The 24,739-nt window shown below is 37.1% G+C and overlaps 1 protein-coding gene across 22 annotated transcripts in view; it reads left to right on the top strand.

Annotated features, from left to right (window-relative positions):
* The window catches only part of DLG1 (discs large MAGUK scaffold protein 1), a 291,832-nt gene that overhangs the window by 79,638 nt on the left and 187,455 nt on the right, over positions 1 to 24,739 (top strand). For 21 of the 22 annotated variants that reach the window (XM_036351776.1, XM_036351782.1, XM_036351770.1 and 18 more), the window contains exon 5: positions 12,346 to 12,510. In XM_036351776.1, coding sequence (XP_036207669.1) covers positions 12,346 to 12,510 — 165 coding nt within the window. Of the gene's footprint in view, positions 1 to 12,345; positions 12,511 to 22,168; positions 22,403 to 24,739 lie in introns of those variants that run through there. The other variant, XM_036351781.1, reaches the window with a different exon arrangement.

The following is a 24,739-nucleotide window of genomic DNA, read 5'->3' as shown; positions in this document are numbered from 1 at the left end:
AAATTGATTTGTCAGACTTTTATATATTGAAAAAACTGGCTCTTTTATAATCTGATTAGGCTCCCCTCCCAACCAGTTAGAGTTTCCTTTTTAAGTTGGTGATATAGAAGTTTTAAACTTTATTTATTCAAATTTATTAGTCTTTTTTTGTTTCTAGATACTGTTTCTGGACTTAGACATCACCATTCTAAGGGTGAGAACAGATTTACCTCTGTTTTGTTTTGGTGGTTTTTGACTCAGTTCTTTATATTTAGGTCTATGATCTAACATCTAATTTAAAAAAAAATTTTTTTTAAGTTATCCTGGAGGAAGACTGATTTTTTTCCAAATAATCCATTTAATAGTTTAGTAATTCATCATTCCCCCACTGACCTATAATAATAAAAGCATAATATGCTAATTAAACCAGATGGCCAAATGACCTTCTGGACGTTCTTCTGGACGAAGCTGCGGCAGCAGGGGCTGAGGCAGAGTTGGTTAGGGGCAATTAGTCAGGCAGACGAGTTGTTAGGGTCAATCAGGCAGGCAGGCAGAGTGGTTAGGGGAGATGAGGCAGGCAGGCAGGCGAGTGGCTGGGGCAATCAAGCAGGCAGAGTGATTAGAGGCAGTCAGGCAGGCAGGCAGGTGAACAGTTAGGAGCCAGCAGTCCCGGATTGTGAGAGGGTGCAGGCCAGGCTGAGGGATGCCCCTCTTCCTCACCATGCACGAATTTCGTGCACGGGGCCTCTAGTTTAAAATATTATTCTTGGGCATATGGTACAGTACACAGGACTTGTAACATTGAAACCCACACCTGAAACCTATATGTTCATGTTGACCATTGTCACCCCAATAATAAAAAGGGGAAATAAAAAATAAAGTATTATTCTTATCAGATTATTAAATTTCCATATGTATTGACTTCTCTTTTAAAAATATATTTTTATTGATTTCAGAGAGGAAGGGGAGAGAGAAAAATCAATAGTTTTTTTCAAATGATGATTAGGAATGCCCTGTCAAGCATTCTCATCCATATTGATATTTTGATTGCAAACACATTGAATTTATTTTGAAAATTCAAACTACTAAAACATTTGACCTTTATCTAAGAACAACTGTGTTTTTCATTTATTCAGTGTTTCTTTATTCCCTTCAGTCGAATTTTGAAGTTTTCTTCATAGAGATTTGAGTCCTTTAAGTTCTCTCTTTGTTATTGTTGCTGTTGGGAATCTGATCTTTTCCAACAGATATACAGAAATTTACTATTTTACTTATTTTTATTGAGGTATAATGTTTGTTCATTAAACTACATCCATGTAAAGTGTACAGTCGGATTAGTTTTTGTAGTTGTAAACTCCTATGAAACCACTGCCACAATCAAGTTACAGATTATTTCTCTCATTCCAAATAGGTTCTTTGTGCTCCTTTGCATCCCATTCAACCTTCCAATCCCCACCTGATACCACTCATCTGCTTTTTGTCACTATAAATAATTTTATACTTTCAAAAACTTTATGTGAATGAATTCATACAGTAAGTAATCTTTATGTGACTTTTTTTTAACTCAGCATAATTCTTTTCAGAGTCAGTTAGGTGGTTGCTTACATCAGTGGTTTTATTTTTATTGCAAAGATATATTTCACTATAAGGATATGTTATATTTTGTTTATTCATATCTGCTGATGAATATTTGAATTGTTAATAGTTTTGGAGTATTGTGAATAAAGATGCTATGAACCTTTATGTACAAATTTTTATGTGGACATAAATGTATTTTTTCAATTACAGTTTACATTCAATATTGTATTAGTTTCAGGTGTACAGCATAGTGGTTAGATAATCATATACTTTTCAAAGTGTTCCCCTGAAATTTCCAGTACCCAATTGGCACCATACATAGTTATTACAATAGTACTAACTACATTTCCTATACTATATTTTATATCCCCATGACTATTTTGTAATTCCCAATCTACTAGTAGAGTGCATGGGAGATAAGTTTTTAAGATCTAGCATTCTGAAAATGTCTTTATTCTGCTCTCGCAGTTGACTGAGAGTTTGGGTATAGAACTCTGGGTTGGAAATCACCATCTATCATATTTTAAAGGCTTTAATTCCATGGTCATCTTCTTCCAGTGTTCCTGTGGCAGCCATTCTGTTTACCTCATTCTTTTAAGTTAATCTGCTTTTTTTCTCTTTGAAAGCTTTTAGTCGTTTCTTTATCTTGTTGATTTGAAATTTGAAAGTAAAGTACACTGATGTGGATTTTTATCTATTAGTTGTGCTGGTAACTTGATGGGCATTTTTCATCAGGATATCTACTAAGTATATCCTCCAGTTCTCAGAGTTCTTCTTAAATTTGTGTGTGTGTGTGTGCGCGCGCGCGCGTGTGTGTGTGTGTGTGTGTGTATGTGTGTAGGAGGACTGTTCATACACAAAATGTATGGACTTTATTTAAAAATTCTATTACAGTTGACATTCAATATTATATTAGTTTTAGGTATACAGTATAGTGGTTAGACATTTATATAACTTATACTAGTACCCACCTGACACCATACATAGTTATTACAATTTTTGACTATATTCTCTATGTTGTACTTTACTATCCCATGACTATTTTATAACTTCCAATTTGTGCTTCTTCATCCGTTCACCTTTTTCACCCAGCCCTCAACCGCCTTCCCACCTGTTTGTTTATTTTAGATTCTATATACAAATAAAATCATAGGGTATTTTTGTCTTTATCTGTCTGATTTACTTCACTTAGCATAATATCTTTTAGGTCCATCCATGATGTGGCAAATGGTAAAATTTCATTTTTATGGCCAAGTAATATTCCATTGTATATATGTACCACATCGTCTTTATCCAGTTGCCTATTGATGGACAGTGAGGTTATTGCCATATCTTGGCTATTGTTAATAATGCTGCAGAATGTATATATTATTTCAGGATATATATATATATATATATATATTTTTGAATTAGTGTTTTGGATGTTTACAGATAACAGAAGTGGAATTGCTGAGTCATAAAGCAGTTCTATTTTTAATTTTTGGAGCAACCCCTCCATACTGTTTTCCATAGTGGCTGCACAGTCTGCAATCCCACAAACAGTTTATAAGAGTTCCCTTTTCTCCACATCCTCGCCAACACTTGATTTTTTTTTATTATAGCCATTCTGTCAGATATCATGTGATACCTCATTGTGGTTTTAATATGCATTTCTTTGATGATTGGTGACATTTCTCATCTTTTCATATATCATCTATTGGCCACCTGATATTCTCTTTAGAGAAATGTAAGCTCTTTATCTCTTCTTCAGTTCTACGCAATAGCCTTTCTGGGTAGACTGATCTTAGTTGTAGGTCTGCTTTTCATCGCTGAATATTTCATACCAATCCCTTCTGATCTGCAAAGTTTCTGTTAGGAAATCAGCTGCCAGTCTTATGGGAGTTCCCTTGTACATAACCTTTTTTCTTTCTTGATAGTGTCCTTTGATGAACAAAAGTTATTTATATAAAATCAAATTTATCTTTTTTCCCCCTTTGGTTGGGTGTGCTATTGATGTCTTACTTAAGAAACCATTGCTTAATGCAAGGTCACAAAGATTTTCACTTACGTTTTCTTGTAAGAGATTTATAATTTAGCTCTTATATTTAGATCTTGATTCATTTTGAAGTAATTTTTATATACAGGATGGGGTGAAGGTAGATTTACAGTTGTGAGTATGCAGAGCACAGATTTTATTCTTGTGTTATTTAATTTATTGTATTATTTTCCATATGAACAACTATGAACATACTTTTGCCATACCCTGTATAGTGTCAGAAGGGATCTAATTTAATCTAATTCTTTTGCATCCAATTGTCTCAGCATCAGTTATTGGAAAGACTATTCTTTCTTTATTAAATTGTTTTAGCAGCCATGTTGAAAAGTCAGTTGACCATAAATGTAAAGATATATTACATTCTGGGCTCTTAAGTCTATTTCATTCATATATGTCTATCCTATGATAGTATCACAGTTTTGATTAATGTAGCTTTGTGAAAGGTTTTGAAATTGGGAAGTATGAGTCTTATACTTCGCTGTTCTGGTTCCAGATTGTTTTTAACTATTCTGGGTCTTTTGCAGCTTCATATGAATACGAGGATTAGCTTGTCATTTTCTGGAGGTGGCGGGGGGCGGGGGGGTAGCCAGATTTGATTTTTATCAGGATTGCATTGATTAGGTATATAAAAACCTTAGGAAGATGATAAGGAACCAATGTTTATCTATCTTGAAAACTGGTGTTAAAAAAGGGGGGACAAAATCAAGTACTTTTCCTGTTCGTTTATGTGTTAATCATACCACTAGGCAACCAAATTATAGGTGAAGAGAAATGTCTCTTTATATATGTACTAGAGGCCCGGTGCACAAAATTCGTGCCGGGGGGGGGGGGTCCCCCTCAGCCCAGCCTGCACCCTCTCCAGTCTGGGACCCCTTGTGGGATGTCCCTCTCACAATCCTGTACCACTGTCTCCTAATCACTCACCTGGTTGCCCCAAACTGTCCCCCCACCGGCCTGATTGCCCCTAACTGTCCCCCCCGCCCCCGCTGGCCTGCTTGCCCCCAACTGCCCCCCTCTGCCAACCTGGTCACCCCTAACTGCCCCCCCCCCCACCAACATAGTTGCCCCTCACTGCCCCTCCCCCCCCCACCAGCCTAATCACCTCCAACTGCCCCCCCTGGCAGGCCTGGTTGCCCCATGCAGCCTGCTATTCAGTCATTTGGTCATCCCTCACTAACCCCCGTGCTGGCCTGGTCGCCCCATGCAGCCTTCTGTTCAGTCATTTGGTCATCCCACACTAACCCCCCTGCCGGCCTGATCGCCCCACACAGCCTGCTTATTCAACTGTTTGGTCATCCCTCACTAACCTCCCTGCCGGCCTGGCCGTAGGCAGCCATCTTGTGAGGGCATGAGGGTTAATTTGCACATTACCTCTTTATTGTATAGGACCCACTTGATAAATTAAAACAAACTAATAGAATTAGTTTGTCACCATTTTGTAATACCCAGTGAATGAATTGATTTAGTCATTGAGTATCGAGAGCTGCTAGCATCACAAAAAGAAATAACCATCTTCAATAAATGGTGTTGGGAAAATTGGACAGACACATGCAAAAAAATGAAACTAGACCACCAACTTACACCATATACAAGAATAAACTCAAAATGGATAAAAGACTTAAATGTAAGTTGTGAAACCATGAAAATCCTAGAAGAAACCATAGGCAGCAAAATCTCGGACATCTCTCTTTGCTAGCAATATGTTTACAGATACATCTCCTAAGGCAGTGGTTGGCAAAATGCGGCTCGCGAGCCACATGCGGCTCTTTGGCCCCTTGAGTGTGGCTCTTCCTAAGCCTTAGGAGTACCTTAATTAAGTTAATAATGTACCTAAATAGTTTAAGTTTAAAAAATTTGGCTCCCAAAAGAAATTTCAATCTCTGTACTGTTGATATTTGGCTCTGTTGACTAATGAGTTTGCCGACCACAGTCCTAAGGTAAAGGAAACTAAGTAGGATTCAGTTTCCTAAACATAGAATTATATCAAAATAAAAAGCTTCTGCATAACAAAAGAAACCATCAACAAAACGAAAAGGGAGCCCACTATATGGGAGAACATATTTGGCAATGATACATCTAATAAAGTGTTAATATCCAAAATATATAAGGAACTCATACAACTTAACAGAAGGAAGACAAACAGTCCAATTAAAAAATGGGTAAAGGGCCTAAATAGACCCTTCTCCAAAGTGGACATACAGATGGCCAAGGGACATATGAGAAAATGCCCAAATCATCAGAGAAATGCAAATTTAAACGACAGTGAGGTATCACCTCACACCTGTCAGAATGGCTACCATCAACAAATCAGCAAACCACAAGCGCTGGTGAGGATGTGGAGAAAAGGGAACCCTAGTACACTGCTGGTGGGAATGCAGTCTGGTGCAGCCATTATGAAAAACAGTATGGAGTTTCCTCAAAAAATTAAATATGGAACTGCCATTTGCCCCAGTGATCCTACTTCTAGGAATATATCCTAAGAAACCCAAAACACCAATCAGAAAGAATGTATGCAGCCCTGTGTTCATAGCAGCACAATTTACAATAGCTAAGACCTGGAAACAGCCCAAGTGCCCATCAGTAGATGAGTAGATAAAAAAGCTGTGGTACGTTTATACCATGGAATACTACGCAGCAATAAAAAAGAAGAATCTCTTACCCTTTGAGATAGCATGAAGGCACCTGGAGAGTTTCATGCTACGTGAAATAAGTCAGTCAAAGAAAGACAAGCATCACATCTCACTCATGTGGAATCTAAGTAACAAAATAAACTGATGAACAGAATGGATCCAGAGGCCTGGAAGCATGGAACAGAGTGCAGAATCCCCGAGGGAAGGCAGGAGAGGGTAGGTGGGAAGTAATCAATCAAGGACTTTGTATGCATATACACATGGCCCATCTACACAGACAATGAGGCGGTGAGGGTCTGGGAGCGGGGGCAGGGGCCGGCTGGAGGGGGTCAGTGGGGGAAAAACGGACATGTAATACAGCAATAAAGATTTATTTTTTAAAAAAGAAATAACCAGATATTATGTGCTTCTTGATTAAAGAACACAGTACCATCTATTGTCTTGTCAAAAGGATTGAACATGAGACTGATCAGACTGCTAATTCATTCAGCTGCCAATTTGCAGAAATACAGAAGCCAAAGAACCACATTAAATGACACCATGAGAATGGAGTGATTTTACTGGGAAACCAGGTCAACAGGTTTTCAATAATTATAAGGACTAAAAAGGATCAAAGTCTAATTATATATATAATATTTTAGGGATTTTCCTTTTTCAGAATTAACCATTTTTTGTTGTCCTTTCAGAACCCCCCAAATTACATATGTACATTCATTTGTATGGAGATAAATATATGTACATGTATATACATACACATAAACACATAATGTGTGTGTGTGTATGTGTGTGTATATATACACACACATGTAATGTTTATACATGTATACATTTACATAAATACACTATGGCTTTGCTTTGAAATGTTGAAACTGTGTGTGTGTTAGGCTTGAAAGATGCTTTTCTCATTCAGTATTCTAGGTCTTCATTTTTTTCCTAGTAGTAGTTGATTTTACCCACTTTAACCTCTATATATTTCCTAGGATGATTGTACCATAATTTATATAGGAGGCTCCTTTGGGAGGGGGAAGTGGTTTATTGGTAGGCAGCTTGTTTCCTTTTTTTTTTTTTAAATCCTCACCCAAGGATACATTTTCCATTGATTTCTCAAGAGCATTAAAGGGAGGGAGCAGTGAGAAGAGAGAGAGAGAGAGAGAGAGAAGAAAATCGATGTGAGAGAGACACATCAATTGGATGCCTCCTGCATGTACCCCCAACGGGGCTGGGGAACCCACAACCAAGGTACATGCCCTTCACTGGGAATTGAACCCAACACCCTGCATTCCACATGCTGATGCTCTAACCATTGACAACCCGACCAGGGCTCCTTTAAGACTATACTGTAGTGAATATCCTTCTGCATGTCTCTATAAAGTTTGAAAAGATGGTATCAAGTTTCCTTCCTTACATGTACTAAGGTATAAATAAGAGTACTTAGATTTTGCTTCCACTCAATTGAGTGTATAAGCTGTGTTAAGTTTTGTAAGTATGTTTATGTTAATTTTGGCCTTACTCAGGATGAAGTTAGAGAATTCTTTTCAGTGGTTTTGAAAATAATATAAAAACAGATTTCTTTAAGCTAAACTAATGTTGATGTGAGCCTCATCGTTTTCCATGTAACTTCTTTTACTGAAGAAGTTATTTAAAAAGTTATACCAAGTTCATAGTCAAATTCATAGTAAAGATTTTAAAAAATATTTTATAATGTACCTGTTTATATATATGCAACAAATATTTAAGCTACTCACTGATAGCTACCTCTGTGGTTAATTCCTAGAAGTGGAATTACTGGATCAAGAAGTAGAAACATTTTCAGGGCTTTTGAAACATATTGCCAAACTACCCACCAGAAAAAGACCTTTACCAGGAATGTGATGATTTATATTCATTTCTCTGAATGCTGGCATGTTTTTTCTATAAGTTTACTGACCCATTTGTATGCCTTTTGTGAATATTCCTTTATTATGTTTGCTGACTTTTTAAAATATGATTTATAGAAGCAGCTTATAGTGGTTAATGATCTTTGTTGTTAAAAATTCTTTTTACTATTGTGCCTTGTCTGTTTTTGTTTGTTAGTTTGTGAGTGTGCTTATTTGGTGAAGGGTGCATATTTTAGCTTGTTTGGTTTTGTGTTTATGCATACATATTCCCCATCTGACTGATTTGAGAAACATGCACTTTAATCTTTTTCCCAGGTCTTATACTATCTTTTACTTTTATGTAAGGTATGAGATAGAGTTAGTTAATCTTTTGAAAATAGGTTGCATAGAATTATATGTATGTATGAGATACAGCAAGAAAGGGATTCTTTTGTAGATAAAAGATAAATAATGTTATCTAATAGACTAATTTTTAATTAGATTTGAAAAGGCTGAATTTTTTTCATTGGTGTACAAATTAACTGAATAAGAAAACCAGAACAACTTTAGCTTTTCATATTTACTTAAACAACTGTATCTTTAGAGATACAGTGTTCAGCTAACATTGGGGAAGAAACAGACAAATAAATATTCAGGGTTTTAAATTTCTTTTTTTTAAATTGTGGTAAAATACACATAGCATAAAATTACCAGCTTAACCATTTTTAAGTTTACAGTTCAGTGGTATTTAATACATTCACATTGTTGTGCAGCCATTACCACCATCCATCACCAAAACTCTTTCATCTTGTAAAACTGAAACTCTATACCTGTAAACAATAACTCAAAATTTTGCCCTCCTCCAACCTCTGGCAACCATCATTATACTTTCTGTCTTTATGATTTTGACTACTCTAAGTACCTCATATGAGTGGAATCATAGATTATTTCTTTTTATGACTGGCTTTTTTTACTTAGAATAATGCCAGTAAGGTTCACCCATGTTGTAACATGGTGCAGAATTTCCTTCCTTAAGGCTGAATAATATTCCATTGTATGTATATACCACATTTTGTTTATCCATTTATCTGTTGATGGACACTTGGGTTTCTTCCATGTATTAGCTATTGTGACTAATGCTGCTATGAACATGGCCAAACACAACATCATAGAGTTTTTGTACTATGTTTTCTTCTAAGAGTCTTACTGTTTTAGGTCAGATATAGATATAGATATAGATATAGATATAGATATCCTATCTAATAAAAGAGAAACATGGCAATTAGCCGTATGTCCGCTACCCTTCCCATTGGCTAATCAGGGTGATATGCAAATTAACTGCCAGCCAAGATGGCGGCCGGCAGCCAGGCAGCTTAAAGTTAACATGAGGCTTGCTTGCTTCAGTGACGGAGGAAACCAACGTTCCCCGCCTGCGCTGCAGGCCTCTGAGCGGGCAGTTTCAAACATTGTAACAAATACCGCCCAACTTCAGCCAGCAGATTCGCAACATTGTATGCAAAGGCCAGAAACCTACTTTCAGCAGCAGAGGCGGCCTAAGAGCTGGAGCCAAGCCTCAAGGTAAAGCTGGCCCAGAATAAAAAAAAAAAAAAAGGAAAAAAGGAGCGTTTGGGAGTTCAGTCACCCCCAGCCTGAAAACAGCCCTCAGCCCCTCACCCAGACTGGCCAGGCACCCCAGTGGGGACCCCACCCTGAAGGGTGTGTGACCAGCTGCAAACAGCCATCATCCCCTCACCCAGGCTGGCCAGGCACCCCAGTGGGGACCCCCACCCTGATCCAGGACACCCTTCAGGGCAAACCAGCCGGCCCCCACCCGTGCACCAGGCCTCTACCCTATATAGTAAAAGGGTAATATGCCTCCCGGCACCGGGATCAGCATGACAGGGGGCAGCGCCCAAACCCCCTGATCGCCCTGCGGCTCTGTGTGTGACGGGGTAGAGCCATAACCTCCCCATCGGCCCTGCCCTGAGTGTGAGAGTGGCGGCGCCCCAACCCCCTGATCGGCCCTGCTCTGTGGGTGATAGAGGGCGGCGCCCCAACCCACTGATCCGCCCTGCTCTGTGTGTGACAGGGGACGGTGCCCCAACTCCCCTATAGGACCTACTCTGTGAGTGACAGGGGGGAGCTCCTCAACCCCCTGATGGGCCCCGCTCTGTGCGTGACAGGAGGGAGCTCCCCAACCCCCTGATGGGCCCTGCTCTGTGCGTGACAGGGTACGGAGCCCCAACCCCCCTGATGGGCCCTGCTCTGTGCGTGACAGGGGGTCGCGCCGCAACCTCCCCATCAGCCCTGCCTTGAGTGTTACAGAGGGTGGTACCCCAACCCCCTAATCGGCCCTGCTCTGAGCCCGACCAGGGGCTGCACCTAGGGATTGGGCCTGCCCTCTGCCACCCGGGAGCAGGCCTAAGCCAGCAGGTCGTTATCTCCTGAGGGGTCCCAGACTGCTAGAGCGCACAGGCCAGGCTGAGGGACCCCCCCCTTCTCCCCCAAGGGCACAAATTTTTGTGCACCGGGCCTCTAGTATATATATAATCTTCAAGATCCTGTTTTCAATTCTTTGGGGTGTATATACCCCGATTTGAAATTACTGGGTAATATGGTAATTGTATTTTAATTTTTTGAGGAACTAACATACTATTTTATATTCCTACCAACAGTACATATAGGTTTTAGTTTCTCCACATGCTCACCAATACTTGTTTTCTGTTATTTGTTAGGTGCCCTCCTTATGGGTATGGATGGTATCTTGTCGTAGTTTTGATTTGCATTTTCCTAATGATTAGTAATGTTGAACATCTTTTTCTGTGCTCATTGGCCATTTGTATATCTAATTTGGGGAAATGTCTATTTAAGCACTTCGGCATTTTTGAATTGTGTTTGATTTTGGTTGTCGAGTTTCAGGAGTTCTCTATGTATTCTGGATGTTCATACCTTGTCAGGTATATGATTTGCAAATAATTTTCCCCATTCTGTGGGTTTCCTTTTTACTCTGTGGATAGTGTCTTTTGATGTACAATTTTTAAAAGTTTCTTTCTATAGTACAGTTTGTCTTGTTGATACCTATGTCTTTGGTGTCTTATTTAAGAATTCATGGCCAAACACAACATCGTAGAGTTTTTGTACTATGTTTCCTTCTAAGAATCTTACTGTTTTAGGTCTTATATTCAGATCCTTGATCCATTTTGAATTGATCTTTGTATATGGTGCTAGGTAAGAGTCCAACTTCATTCTTTTGCATGTGGCTATCCAGTTTTCCCAGCAATATTTGTTGAAGACTGTCTTTTCCTTAGTGAATGGTCTTGGCACCCTTGCCAAATTTTTTTTTTTTTTTTAGCGTAAATGTGAGGGTTTACTTTACAGCTTTGTAATCAAGTTTTGAGATGAGGAAATTTGTGTTTTCCAGCTCTGTTCTTTTTCATGATTATTTTGACTATTCAGATCCCTTGAGATCCAAATGAATTTTAAATTGGGTTTTTCTATTTCTGTGAAAATAATGTCATTGAGATTTTGATAGGTATTGATTAGAACCTGTAAATTGCTTTGAGTACTATTGACATCTTAACAATATGAAGTCTTCTAATCCATGAATGTGGGATGTGTTTCCATTATTTCTTGTCATCTTTCTCTCAGCAGTTTTATAGTTTTCATTGTACAAGTCTTTCACCTTGTTGGTTTAAGTTCATTTCTAATTATTTTATTTGCTTCATTGCTGTTGTAAATGGAATTGTTTTTGTCATTTTCTTTTTAGATTGTTTGTGTACAGAAATGCAACTTATTTTTGTGTGTTGACTTCATGCCTTTTAATTCTTTTTCTTGCCTTATTGTTCTGGTTGCGACTTCTATTACTATGTTGAATAGAAGTGGTAAGGTTGACCAAAATTAACCTCAATTTATCATCCAAGTTTTCCCCTGGAAGTTATAAGCCTTTAACAGACTCCACATTTTCAAAATAGTTACATCATATTCTGCCTGTGCAGTTGTTATGTAGGTACAGAGACAGATTCCTGGGGCTTCCTACTACTCCATCTTTTCAGAATCTGAACTATTTTTAATAATCTAATAATTTCATTTAAATGTTGGCATGACTTTAAAACGGAGGCCAGTTTCTCTCAGACTCTGTGTATTGAGCCATAAAATACATTTCATACAGTTAAATATTATCAAGTATTTGCTAGTTATGAAAACTGTGATTTAATTGAATTCACTTTGCTTCTCAGGACCTCTTCATATTTAACAATTTTCTTTACAGAAATACCGGTATCGGGATGAAGATACACCTCCTCAAGAGCACATTTCTCCACAAATCGCTAATGAGGTGATAGGTCCAGAATTGGTTCATATTTCAGAGAAAAACCTGTCAGAAATTGAGAATGTCCATGGATTTGTTTCTCATTCTCATATTTCACCAATAAAGGTAAGATCATTTTGTTGCTATGAATTATATATCACTTATGTTACCTAGTATAGCCCATGCTCAGAAGAACTATTCTTTCACGTAGGTTTTCCTTCCCCTTGATTTTCCTGGTTTTGTAGTTATAGGGAATTTTATAATATTTATTAGCATTCTAAGAACATTTTTAAAGATATATTTTATAAATGAATTTTATCAGGGATACTACCTTTAAGCTTAAAAATTCCTGTGAAGGAAATAACTATTACAATTCAAATACCATACATTGAAATATTTTTGAACACTTATTTTAAGTATTACTAGGTACAGAAAACATAACAGTTTCTTTGAAGTTCAGTATGTGGCTTTACCTGATCCCATTACCTTGCCTTCTCTCTCAGAAATACCACAATCCTGGTTTCTTATAAAAGTCTATCACATATTTAGATCTCTGATCAGTGTATTATTTATTTTGCCTATCTTGAACTTTAAACAATTAGAATTATTCTGTATATAATCTCAGCTTGCATTTTTTGCTTAACATTATGTATATTCTGAGACTCATTATTTTCATTGTTCTAGTTTTCTATTTTGTAAATATACTATAATTTATCTTACTTTTGATGAACATTGAGGTGTTTATTACCAGTATAAAAAGTGCTGTTAAAAACATAGATTGTGTATACACATTTTTGTGGGCAACACCAAGATTATTTTCCAAGTGGTTGTTTTCAAAGAACCATCCCTTTTTGGAAAACGTTCTCTTGTGTCCCACCTCCTGTGCTGCCGTCCCACCCCCTTGTTTTCCTACATACATATGCATACATATATACACCTGTTTATGTAGATATATAAATATAAATATAAATGTGTGGATAATCTACATATCAATAGAAGATTGTGTTTGATTGAAGCACTCTTGATCTTTTCTTGGGAGACTAAATGAGGGACACAGTTCTCCTTTTCTCTTTTATTGTGTTACTAGAGGCCCGGTGCACAAAAATTTGTGCCCTCGGGGGAGAGGGAGGGTCCCTCAGCCTGGTCTGTGCAATCTCACAGTCTGGGACCCCTCAGGAGATAACGACCTGCTGGCTTAGGCCTGCCCCCGGGTGGCAGAGGGCAGGCCCAGTCCCTAGGTGCAGCCCCTGGTCAGGCTCAGAGCAGGGCCGATTGGGGAGTTGGGGCGCCACCCCGTCATGCACAGAGCAGGGCAGATTGGGAGGTTGTGATGCCACCCTCAGTCATGCACAGAGCAGGGCAGATTGGGAGGTTGTGATGCCACCCTCAGTCACACTCAAGGCAGGGTCGATGGGGAGGTTGCAGCGCCACCCCCTGTCACACACAGAGCAGGGCCAATCAGGGGGTTGGGGTGCTGCCCCCATCACACACAGAGCAGGGCCCGTGGGGGGGGGGCGTTGGGGAGCTCCCCCCTATCAGGCACAGAGCAGGGCTGCTCAGGGGGTTGGGCCCCAGCCCCCTGTCACACACAGAGCCGCAGGGTGATCCAGGGGGTTTGGGCGCTGCCCCCTGTCACGCTGATCCCAGTGCTGGGAGGCATATTACCCTTTTACTATATAGGGTAGAGGCCTGGTGTATGGGTGGGGGCCGGCTGGTTTGCCCTGAAGGGTGTCCTGGATCAGGGTGGGGGTCCCCACTGGGTGCCTGGCCAGCCTGGGTGAGGGGATGATGGCTGTTTGCAGCTGGTCACACACCCTTCAGGGTGGGGGTCCCCACTGGGGTGCCTGGCCAGTCTGGGTGAGGGGCTGAGGGCTGTTTTCAGGCTGGGAGTGACTGAAGTTCCCAACCGCTCCTTTTTTTCTTTTTTTTTTTATTCTGGGCCAGCTTTACCTTGAGGCTTGGCTCCAGCTCTTAGGCCTCCGTGGCCGAAAGTAGATTTCTGGCCTTTGCTTACAATGTTGCGAATCTGCTGGCTGAAGTCCGGCGGTATTTGTTACAATGTTTCTTAAACTGCCCGCTCAGAGGCCTGCAGCCGCAGGCGGTTGTTTTCCTCCAACGATCCTCCGTCACTGAGGCAAGCAAGCCTCATATTAGTTCCAAGCTGCCTGGCTGCCGACCGCCATCTTGGCTGACAGTTAATTTGCATATCTCGCTGATTAGCCAATGAAAAGGGTAGCGGTCGTACGCCAATTACCATGTTTCTCTTTTATTAGTGTAGATTTTTTATTTCCTGCTTTCTTTGAGTTTATTCAGTTTGGCTTTTTGTTCCAGTTTCTTAAATAGGTTGTTTATTGCATTATCAGTCTTTTCTAATAGTATTTGAGTTTGTAAATTTTCTTTTACATAGCACTTTAGCTGTGTCCTCCCAATTTTAATATGTAATGTTTTTTGTCATCTAACATTTTCTTTATGGTTTTTTTGTTTGTCTTATGAGTTACTCAGAAATACGCTTTTCAATCTTTAAACATAGGAGACACTTCTTTCATGTCTTATTTTAGATTACATTTTCTCATCTCATTTTTTTCTTATTAGCTTAGAAGTTTTTTATTCTGCTTCTTTTCCTTTAATAGCTATCCTAGAAGTTTTAATACACATTTTTAACTTCAGAAAAATCTAAGATCAATAAATATCTTTTACCCTCATTCTAAATAACATAAGAACCTTAAAACAATTGAACTCTGGTCACTCCTGCCTGCTTTATATGCTGTTCTTATCAGCCTATGCCTGTTTATCTTGACTGAAATTATATAAACTATTTCTTACTTTATTTGAAAACCCCTGCCAGGTATGTATCTTTTGTTTCTGATGTTTTGAATTTCTGGTCTTTCTGATTGTTACAAACTATGCAAAGCCAGTTTGCACATACCCAACTGCTCCACAATTTCTTGGTATTTTGGTAGTTACCGTCATAAGTATGCAGCTTCTGGCACAAGCAGTCAGTGAGCCAGCAAGCATGAAGTATTTTATATAGCCTCTTAAAATATGATGGATGAGCCCAGGCCAAGTTGCACAGTTGTTTAGAGTGTTGTCTCCATACTCCAAGGTTACAGGTTCAATCCCCAGTCAGGGAACATACACGAAAACATAAATAAATAGAGCAACAAAAAATCTCTCTCTCAAATCGATAAATAAAAATTTAAATAATATATGATGTAGCCTCAGTTCTCTGCTGTTGCATAAAATGCTCACTCTAGGCAAATAAAGCAGTATTCCAAAGACAAGATTTTGTTATCCAGAATTTCTAGACATCTTAGAAATTAAACCCGAAGCCTTTTTTCCTATTATAAACTTGTTATACACATTTTTCTATGTTAAAATTTTTAAAACTTCAGAAATATTACATGGTATATTTGTACCATAATTAGATGAACATTTCTGGTTTTTGCTATTTGTTATTTCCATTTTTACTATGTTTTGTAACGAAGGCTGCAGTAAATAATCTTTGGACATAAAAAGTGTTTGGTTTAGTTCCTTAGGCAGTGGTTCTCAACCTTCTGGCCCTTTAAATACAGTTCCTCATGTTGTGACCCAACCATAAAATTATTTTCGTTGCTACTTCATAACTGTAATGTTGCTAATGTTATGAATCGTAATGTATATATCTGATATGCAGGATGGTCTTAGGTGACCCCTGTGAAAGGGTCGTTCGACCGCCAAAGGGGTCGCGACCCACAGGTTGAGAACCGCTGCCTTAGAGTTTATTTTCTAGGAGTCACATTACTTGGTCAGAAGCATATGAACTTTTCTCAAAGTTTTTGATACATTTGACAGACTATATACTGATACAGTTATAATTTAAAAATTAGTAAAGCTGTCCTGTTTGGCGAATTTCTTCCTGCTTTTCCTATTTCATGCATACGTTACTGTGGCAGGTACCTCAAAAAATAATTATTTAAGGATTGAGATAGATTAGGAGTGTGTGGGTAATAGGAAAATGGTTAGGGTCCTTTTAACTTTGTTAGAAAATCAAATATTTTTTTAAAAAAACTTTTGTTTTGACATAAGATCAGTTTTAATGTTGTTGTTGTTTTTAATTTTTTGAGAAGCAGCACAAATGTTTTAGGAAGTTCCACAATGAAATATCTTTTATTTTAGATATGCTGTCAGTTATCAGATTAGTAGCCTCTTAAAAAAAAGAAAACTAATATAGGGAGCTTTTCCACTTTATAGTATTATAGTTTGGAATGAATCAAGCAAGTAACTCTTATACTGTACATGGAATTCAGTATATGAATTGTTTTTGTAATTTGAAAAATTATCTTTGGATAGTAATGATCTGACTGCAATGTAAGTTAGGCACTACTTTATTCTTAACAGTTCTTATGAAAGCTAAAAAATAAGGTTAATTTAAAAGGTACTTTTTTAAAAAATTAACTGCTAGAATAGTAGTTTGGTTTATCAAACAATAAATGCATTCATCAAACATTTATTAAACATCTGGTCTAGCAGCTTTGTGTTTTTATGATGAGACTAGAGGCCTGATGCACAAAATTCATACAAGAGTAGACCTTCCTTCTCCCCACTCCCCCGCTGCCAGCACCAGCTTCCCTCTGGGACCCGGGCTTCCCTTGCAGCCCCAGCTTCGTCTGGAAGGACGTTGGGTCTCATTAGCATATTATGCTTTTATTATTAGACTTGAGGCCCGGTGCACAAAATTTGTGCACTGAGGGGGGGGGCGGTGGACCTCAGCCCAGCCTGCACCCTCTCCAGTCTGGGATCCCTCTCACAATCTAGGACTACTGGCTCCCAACCACTCGCCTGTCTGCCTGCCTGATGGCCCCTAACCGTTTCTGCCTGCCAGCCTGATCACCCCCTAACCACTCCCCTGCCAGCCTGATCGAAGCCTAACTGCTCCCCTGCCGGCCCATTCGCCCCCAGCTGCCCTCCCCTGCCAGCTATCTTGTGGCTGTGGGCACTGCCATCTTTGAGGGTGGAGCAGAATTAGCATATTCCCTCCTTATTGGCTGTGGGCACCGCCATCTTTGCAAGGGTGTGAAGGTCAATTAACATATTCCCTCTTTATTAGATAGGATAGTTATAGCACAGTATAATGTAACATGAAAAATAGAGAAATGAAATTCTTGGAGTATTCTGAAAAGAGAAAATTGACTCTTGAACAAGGTGTTGAATGAAGGATGTGTACAAGATCCCAATTCATAGGATAAGGCAGTTACTGAGGAAAATACAGTAGGAGAATGATTATCAGAGGAAACTGTAAAACTGCAGGAAAGTTCATGATATTATACCTGATGTTTAGGGTGCTTATTAGGAAATGATGGCAAAGTATGAAGGGTCTTGATCCTGAACCCTATTAAGAAGGGTTTGCCATCATGAAATTGGCTGTGAAATAATCTATCAGGTTTTTGTAGGTGCTAGTGCTGATTCTCATTACTGAAATAATGAATGAAATAAGATAGTGGTTGAAAGTTACTTTATGCAGAACTTAGCCTATTGGTAATTTTTCTTTAAAATTTCCAATGTGCTACACAGTCTCAAGAAAAAAACTGGCACTATTATGATAGAAAATCCTAATGTGGGAGGAAAGGACACAACAAGAATTTTTGTTGTTGTATGTAACAGTTATAACTGTTGTATGACACTAATAAGAACAGTATAAAGATTCTTAAAACTGAAAATGTACTGGGAATTAGGTAAAATGGTCAGAACACTAAAACAAACAGTAGATTTCAATCTAGATAAAGTGACACGGAGGGCATTAAGTTCATTGCTTAATATGGGATGTTGCAGTGATCATTGAGGAAACAAAAGAATTTATATTTTGCTTTTATCTTCAATGACAAGGAAAATTATGTTCACCCTAATATGTGTAAAGTACATATAGTTAAGAAGGACTTGAAATCCAAGAGCAGGCAGTTATTTAAGTAACTGGATACATTCTATCCACTAGTAGAATAATATCAAATGAAATCACCACCACAGTTGGTAGTTTTTCAAATATTGTAAGAAATAGGGGTAGTAGAGAAATGGACATAGGCATTTTATGCAACAGCAGAGAACGGAGGCTCTGTATTTGCTTATGTCCATTGAATATAAATGATACAGGAATATAATATTTCTCATTTTAAGTACATAATGGATACTTTTTGAAGTCAACTTTGTTTTTGCATCTCTGGAACATATTGAAATATTGTTGAAATTTATTTTACTTTTTTTGGATCACCTTGGTGTATTAAGATGAGCGGATAGTTTGCATGCAATGACCACTAGATGGTGCTCATAAAGAAGGGATTTGTTCATACTACTATGTGATCAGAGTTTTTCTAGATAAATAACAAATCTGTTATGAAACTTCTCAGTTAAGTCTTGTCTTATCTTAATACAGTCGTACGTTTTGAAATTTAATAGGCCACATTATAAAGATAGAAGTGTAAGGAAGATGCCTATTATGCTGCATTTACAGTGCATTATTTTTGTACAGTTACTTTGTAATTTATTTATCTTGTGTTTTAGAGTTTTGATATTGTTTTTCCTCTCATCCTTCAACCTTTTAAAATATTCCACTAAGATTATTTAATCCTTGCCTTTGTTACTATACTTGGAGACTTCTGGATTTATTTCTGAGTTTGGAAAGGTGTACAAATAATTTAAGGCCTATCCTGTAGAAATTTTCAAACTGCCTTTACTTCTATTTAAATATCCTAAGGTAAAAATTCTCACAGTCATAAATTTTTTATAATAATCTTTTAGGTTCCATAATCATTAATTGGATGTACTTAGGTTACTTAAGCTTTCACCTCTATGTTGAGAGTTCTGCTATAAATAATATCTATCATTCTGTAAAAACAAGCATTAGACTGTACAAAAAAAAGAATTTTAATTCTTTATGTAATCATATTAAAATGTTAATAGTAACTCTTTTTGGTGATTTACACATGGTGTATTATGTATTTTATTTTATTAAACTTCACAAGTTTTATAATGAACTTAAATTTTGTTTGAATGGAATAGAGTTTATCTTCCAACTCTGCTACATGAGTAGGGCTACTCTTAAGCAGAGGTCAGTGAGGAGTTGGATGCCTTACACCTCTTAATCAAATCATATGAATCCAGTGGATTTGAATAGGGAATTTATGCACTGAAAAATATTTCTTCTCTGTACTTGGGATATATGGGATGGAATGACAACTTTAGATTGTTCCCAAGTTCTTTGGCTCTCTAAGATAAGAAACCTGTGTAATGAACAGTGTACTGTTCTGTCTGTATTGGTACTTTTGCACCTTGAGTGGGAAATTTGTGTTCAAAATCATCATCGTACCAATCTAAAATAACAGAATCTGCCTTCCTCAGGTTTTCATCAGACATGGATCAGCACATATTTGAGGACCAAACCAATTAATACTGCATTTGTATAAACAACACTGATCAATTTTTTATTATAAATACCTGTCCATAGTAAAACTTGAATTTTTTTTCAGGAGGTTTTAGTTTTTCCTTCAGAGGTAATTCTCAGTTCTCCGTTAACCCTTATTTTTTTGCTGTATTCCCCTACCCCCTAATGGATAGGACTAGTCTGTCTAGGGCCACAAAATTATCAAATACTGCATGCACAGTCCTTGAGAAGCAGCACCAGACTTTCTGCTGTAATCTTTGTCACAAAGCATCTTACTCCAAAGAGTCCCACATAACTCTTGTTAGACATATGTCTGTGAATTAGGCATGGAATCACAGAAGACAACATTAGCATCTTTTCTTACTGAGTCAGGATTTGCAACGGACCTGGAGATTTTAGTTTGTCAATGCTGCTTTCTACTAGACTGCATTTAGTTGATGCTGGTAAGCACATAATAAGAAAGATTTTATCATCTACATCTGAAAAAATATCCATGGCTGAGTTTGGGAATTAACTGTGTTTTTCTATCAACTTAAAAATTGAATTAGTCAACCATTAGTAAATTATTAAGTAGTATTTTTATTCATATGTTGTTTTTGAATGACCATATATTGTATTTCATACTACTAGTATTTGTAGCGTAGTGTTAAGAGGACAGACTTAGGAATCTGGTTCTCAAACTTGAGTGTGCTTAAGAGTCACAGGGAGCTTTTCAAGATGAAAATACCCAGATCCCCTTTACTCCTGAAAATTCTGATGGGGAGGGGGAACCAGTCTGTTTTTTAACCAGTACCCTAAGTTATCCTGAGGTGGACTATAATGTTGAAAAACATAAACCTAGGTATTAGATGTTAGATAATGTCTATTTAGCAATCAAATAATATTATTTTGTGAACCAGGGTATTATTTATATAATGTTAGATAAAACATGTTCCACTGGTTATTAACAAAATTATCTTTATTTCTTTTATATTTTTACGGATTCATAACTTGATGATCTTGATGTTTATAATATATGAGATGATGCTATAATAACAGTTTTTTACAGAGTTGTTAAGTTTTTGTCTTTATTGGGTAGTTTTTTTGTTTTGTTGAGAGAGAGAGGAAAAGAGCAAGATAGAGAAATAGAAACAATAAACATCATTAATGGGCTGCCTCCTGCAAGCCCCCTACTGGGGATTGAGCCTGGAACCCAGGCATGTGCCCTGACCAGGAATCAAACCAGTGACCTCTTGGTTCCTGGGTCAGCGCTCAACTGCTGAGCCACACAGGTTGGGCAATAGCAGTTTTTTGAAAATTATGAAAGTTTCAGAAGCCAAATATTTATTTTGCTAATTGATCTGTTTCTGCCTCCAGACCCAATTATCAAAGCATTAAAAAACAAAATACGCCCTAACCGGTTTGGCTCAGTGGATAGAGCGTCAGCCTGTGGACTCAAGGGTCCCAGGTTCGATTCCGGTCAAGGGCATGTACCTTGGTTGCGGGCACATCCCCAGTGGGGAGTGTGCAGGAGGCAGCTGATCGATGTTTCTCTCTCATCGATGTTTCTAACTCTCTATCCCTCTCCCTTCCTCTCTGTAAAAAAAAAATCAATAAAATATATTTTTTAAAAAAACAACCAAAATATTACATAAAATGATCATGTTACATTACAAATGAATTTCCCTCTATCATTAAATCCTCATAGTTTAATAGAGAGAGTACCTTTAAAAAACTTAGAACTAGTGCTAATTAATGTAAGCTCCTTCCAGATGTAGAAATTTGTATGTCAATGACAAAGGTTCACTTAGTAAAATTATTTTAAACAGTCAACTATTGGAAGAGAATCCTCTTGTATTTTTAAATTCAGTTTGTATTTATAATTTGAGTGGTGAAGATGCCATTGTATTTTACTACAGGCTGTGATTAAAACTGGGTAATCCAGGGTTTCTCCACCCAGTGCATTAAATCAGGCAGCTCTAAAGGGTCTTGGTAGTACAGTGTTTAGAACATCCTTTTTTACCTGCTAATCGACCTCACTTCCTGGATTTGAGTCCATCTAGTTATCATCTAACAAAAGAACAGCTTTTGGTTCCTGCAGACGCTGGTGAAAAAAAAATACTCATGAGAAAGAAATCCACCTTATGCCATCTTTTTTGTCTGCAAATGTAAACTCAGCCATCATGCAGTTAACAGGTACAGAGGGAAGAAGATAGAAGCTCTTTCATGGAAAGAAATTACTGAGAAAATGAGCACCATTTCTCCAGGTTTTTATTTTCCCTGATCTACAAGTGATGCTGCTGTAATTCTAGCTGCAGTTTTTACCGATCATTCACCATTCAGCAGCTGGTAGAGAAGTAAGACTGCTTGGCAACCACCTGCAGGGCTGCAGAGATGAATTACATTTTTGGGAACAACACACTTCTGTACTCTCGCGCCAGTCGAGGAGGCAATGCTAGCTCTAGCCATGGCTCTGTAGGCCCAAAGCAGAAACACGGGGCAAAAAAGGACTCATCAGATGAACTGCAAGCTGAGCCAGAACCTTCACGCTGGCAGCAAATAGTTGCATTTTTCACTCGAAGGCACAGCTTTATTGATTGCATCTCAGTAGCCACCAGCTCCACGCAGGTAACATACCACTTGTTGAAATTATTTTCAATATATTTTAGTTCATGTTTGTTTTGAAAAAAATGTACTATAGTATAGATTTCTTATTATTAAAAAGTATAATCTTATGCACTGAAACCTTGGGTACGCAAAAATGTATGTTTTCAGTCCATCTGTTCAGGTCTTTAGTATGAAAAGGGAAAGAAAAAATATTTTCCCTTTTGATCTTATGTAATGCCAAACAAAACAGTCTTGGGTTCTGTTTAATAACTTCTCTAAAAATATAAAGCCATTGATATATAAATTAAAAAGTAAATTAACAATGCTTGTCTCATCTTAAGACTGTTAAATGCTATAAAGTATGTCTGACCAAAGAAAATACCTGTTTAGCTTTTATAAGCCATTAAATAACCTTTGGAATATTGTTGTAAGGTAAAAGAAGATAAGTTAAAATATTTTTATTTTCTCATTTTTTGAAAATAAATTGAATGGTGTATCCTTATATCTTAAAGTTATATTAAATTACTGTTTTTTCGGGAAATTTAATGAATCTTTCAATCTCTATAAATATATATTATCTGGGATTAACTTGTGAAATTACACAATTATAGGAATATTTTTTCAAATACTTAATTGACAGTTTAGAGAGGTGAGCAAACACAAAAAATCTGCCAATTTTTTTTTTAAAATCACTTCTTTTTAAGGAAATGAGTATTGAAAATAGGAAAAATATAAAATCAATAGTTGAGTGAAATACCTATTACTTGGTATTAAAGGAAAATTGGGGCAGTATTCTTATTTTAAAACATTTTTGATAGATATTCATTCAACTTTCATAAAAATGAAAGGATAATCTAATTTAAAACAAGGTAAGAATGTTTCTGTTTTTTGACATCAGTAATATTTAAATTAACAAAATATATGACCATACCTTAGGGCATTTAAAAATTCTTTAAAACTATTTTTTTAAATAATTAGAAGCAATCAACAGCTTCTTTCTTAATTTTGGAACTAGAATTATCTTTCAATAGTTTTGATTTTAAAATGTCAGATTTCTTAATAAATTCTACTTATTTTCTTACATGGTTGAGAGAAATAGAGTTACTGGACTAGGGAGAGTCATTAAAGTCATTAATTGTTTTTATGTAGGTACTGAGATCACTTATAATGAAAGTTATTCAGAGGCAACAATTGATTTAACTCTTAGATTGAATATTGCACCAAGAATTTAACTAACCTTAATTTTGACTATAATTACATATACCAGAAAGTGTCACAAAGACTAAAGCTTGACATTGTTATTCATTGTAGATTAATAGTAAATGATATTTTCCATTGTCTGATGCCAGAATACATTTTTCTGTTTCATCTACTGACTCATGGCTGGCAATTTTATTTTTTAGCACTAAAAGGATTTCTATAGAGTTAAAAACAAAGTCGATTAATGAAATTTCTTAAGTGAGCATATACTATATATACCTGTGAATATGGTAGTAAGATATTGATAGTGTTTTGTTATATGATTGATAAATAACAACAGTGATGATGATGATCAGGTCTTCTATTACACTGTTGTCAGAAATATTTTTTTTAAGATTTGATAGCAAGATTAACTTTGAATCTAATTTCTTATAACTATGCTATATGCTATTTCTAGCAGTTTAGAGAATTGTTATTAAATCAAGTCTTATTAATTTGAAAGTCATTACTCTGATGAAAAAAAGAATTTGCTTTCTTTACAGATTCATTTAAATTGTTTGTCTGTTGGAGGTATTCATTTTCATAACTAAGATTATTTGCCCAGTCCTTCTGTAATATCTGGAAATTAGTGGGAAATCATTAATGTTTTTTTAAATGATAAGGGAGCCAAGTGGTTATAAACTTTGACAAGATCCCCATCTTTTAGGATAGAGCTTGTTATATGATTAGTGCTCAATAAGTGTTTATGGAATTGATTGATTTCCATGTCAGTCACCTTGAACCTTATTAGCTCATGGCCTTTCAAAATATGGCATCTAATCTGAAACCACTTGGGTAATTACATTTATATCTACTCTCTTCCCTCATAAGTGCCTTTAGTTTTTCACTGCAGCCCATCTCTTCTTCCATTTCCCTTTTCTTCCCCTGCATTCTTCATATTTTCTTCAAGCCACAAAACTCCTCCATGCACCTTCTCTCTTCACCGTTTTGAGTCCCCACGTAATGATGTAACCATACAGCTTATAAACTATCTGTAATTTTTGTCATTTACTTCTATCCCAAAGATTTAAATTATGGGTTTTTATTTGTCTGTTTTGGGGTGTGTGTTTTTTATGTTAAATTAAGATGAATTTCTTGTGACTTGTTTTACTGTGGTAT

This window comes from Myotis myotis, unplaced genomic scaffold, assembly GCF_014108235.1.
Source record: "Myotis myotis isolate mMyoMyo1 unplaced genomic scaffold, mMyoMyo1.p scaffold_m19_p_2, whole genome shotgun sequence".
In the NCBI taxonomy this organism is placed as follows: domain Eukaryota; kingdom Metazoa; phylum Chordata; class Mammalia; order Chiroptera; family Vespertilionidae; genus Myotis; species Myotis myotis.
This window is presented reverse-complemented; position numbering and strand designations above follow the sequence as displayed.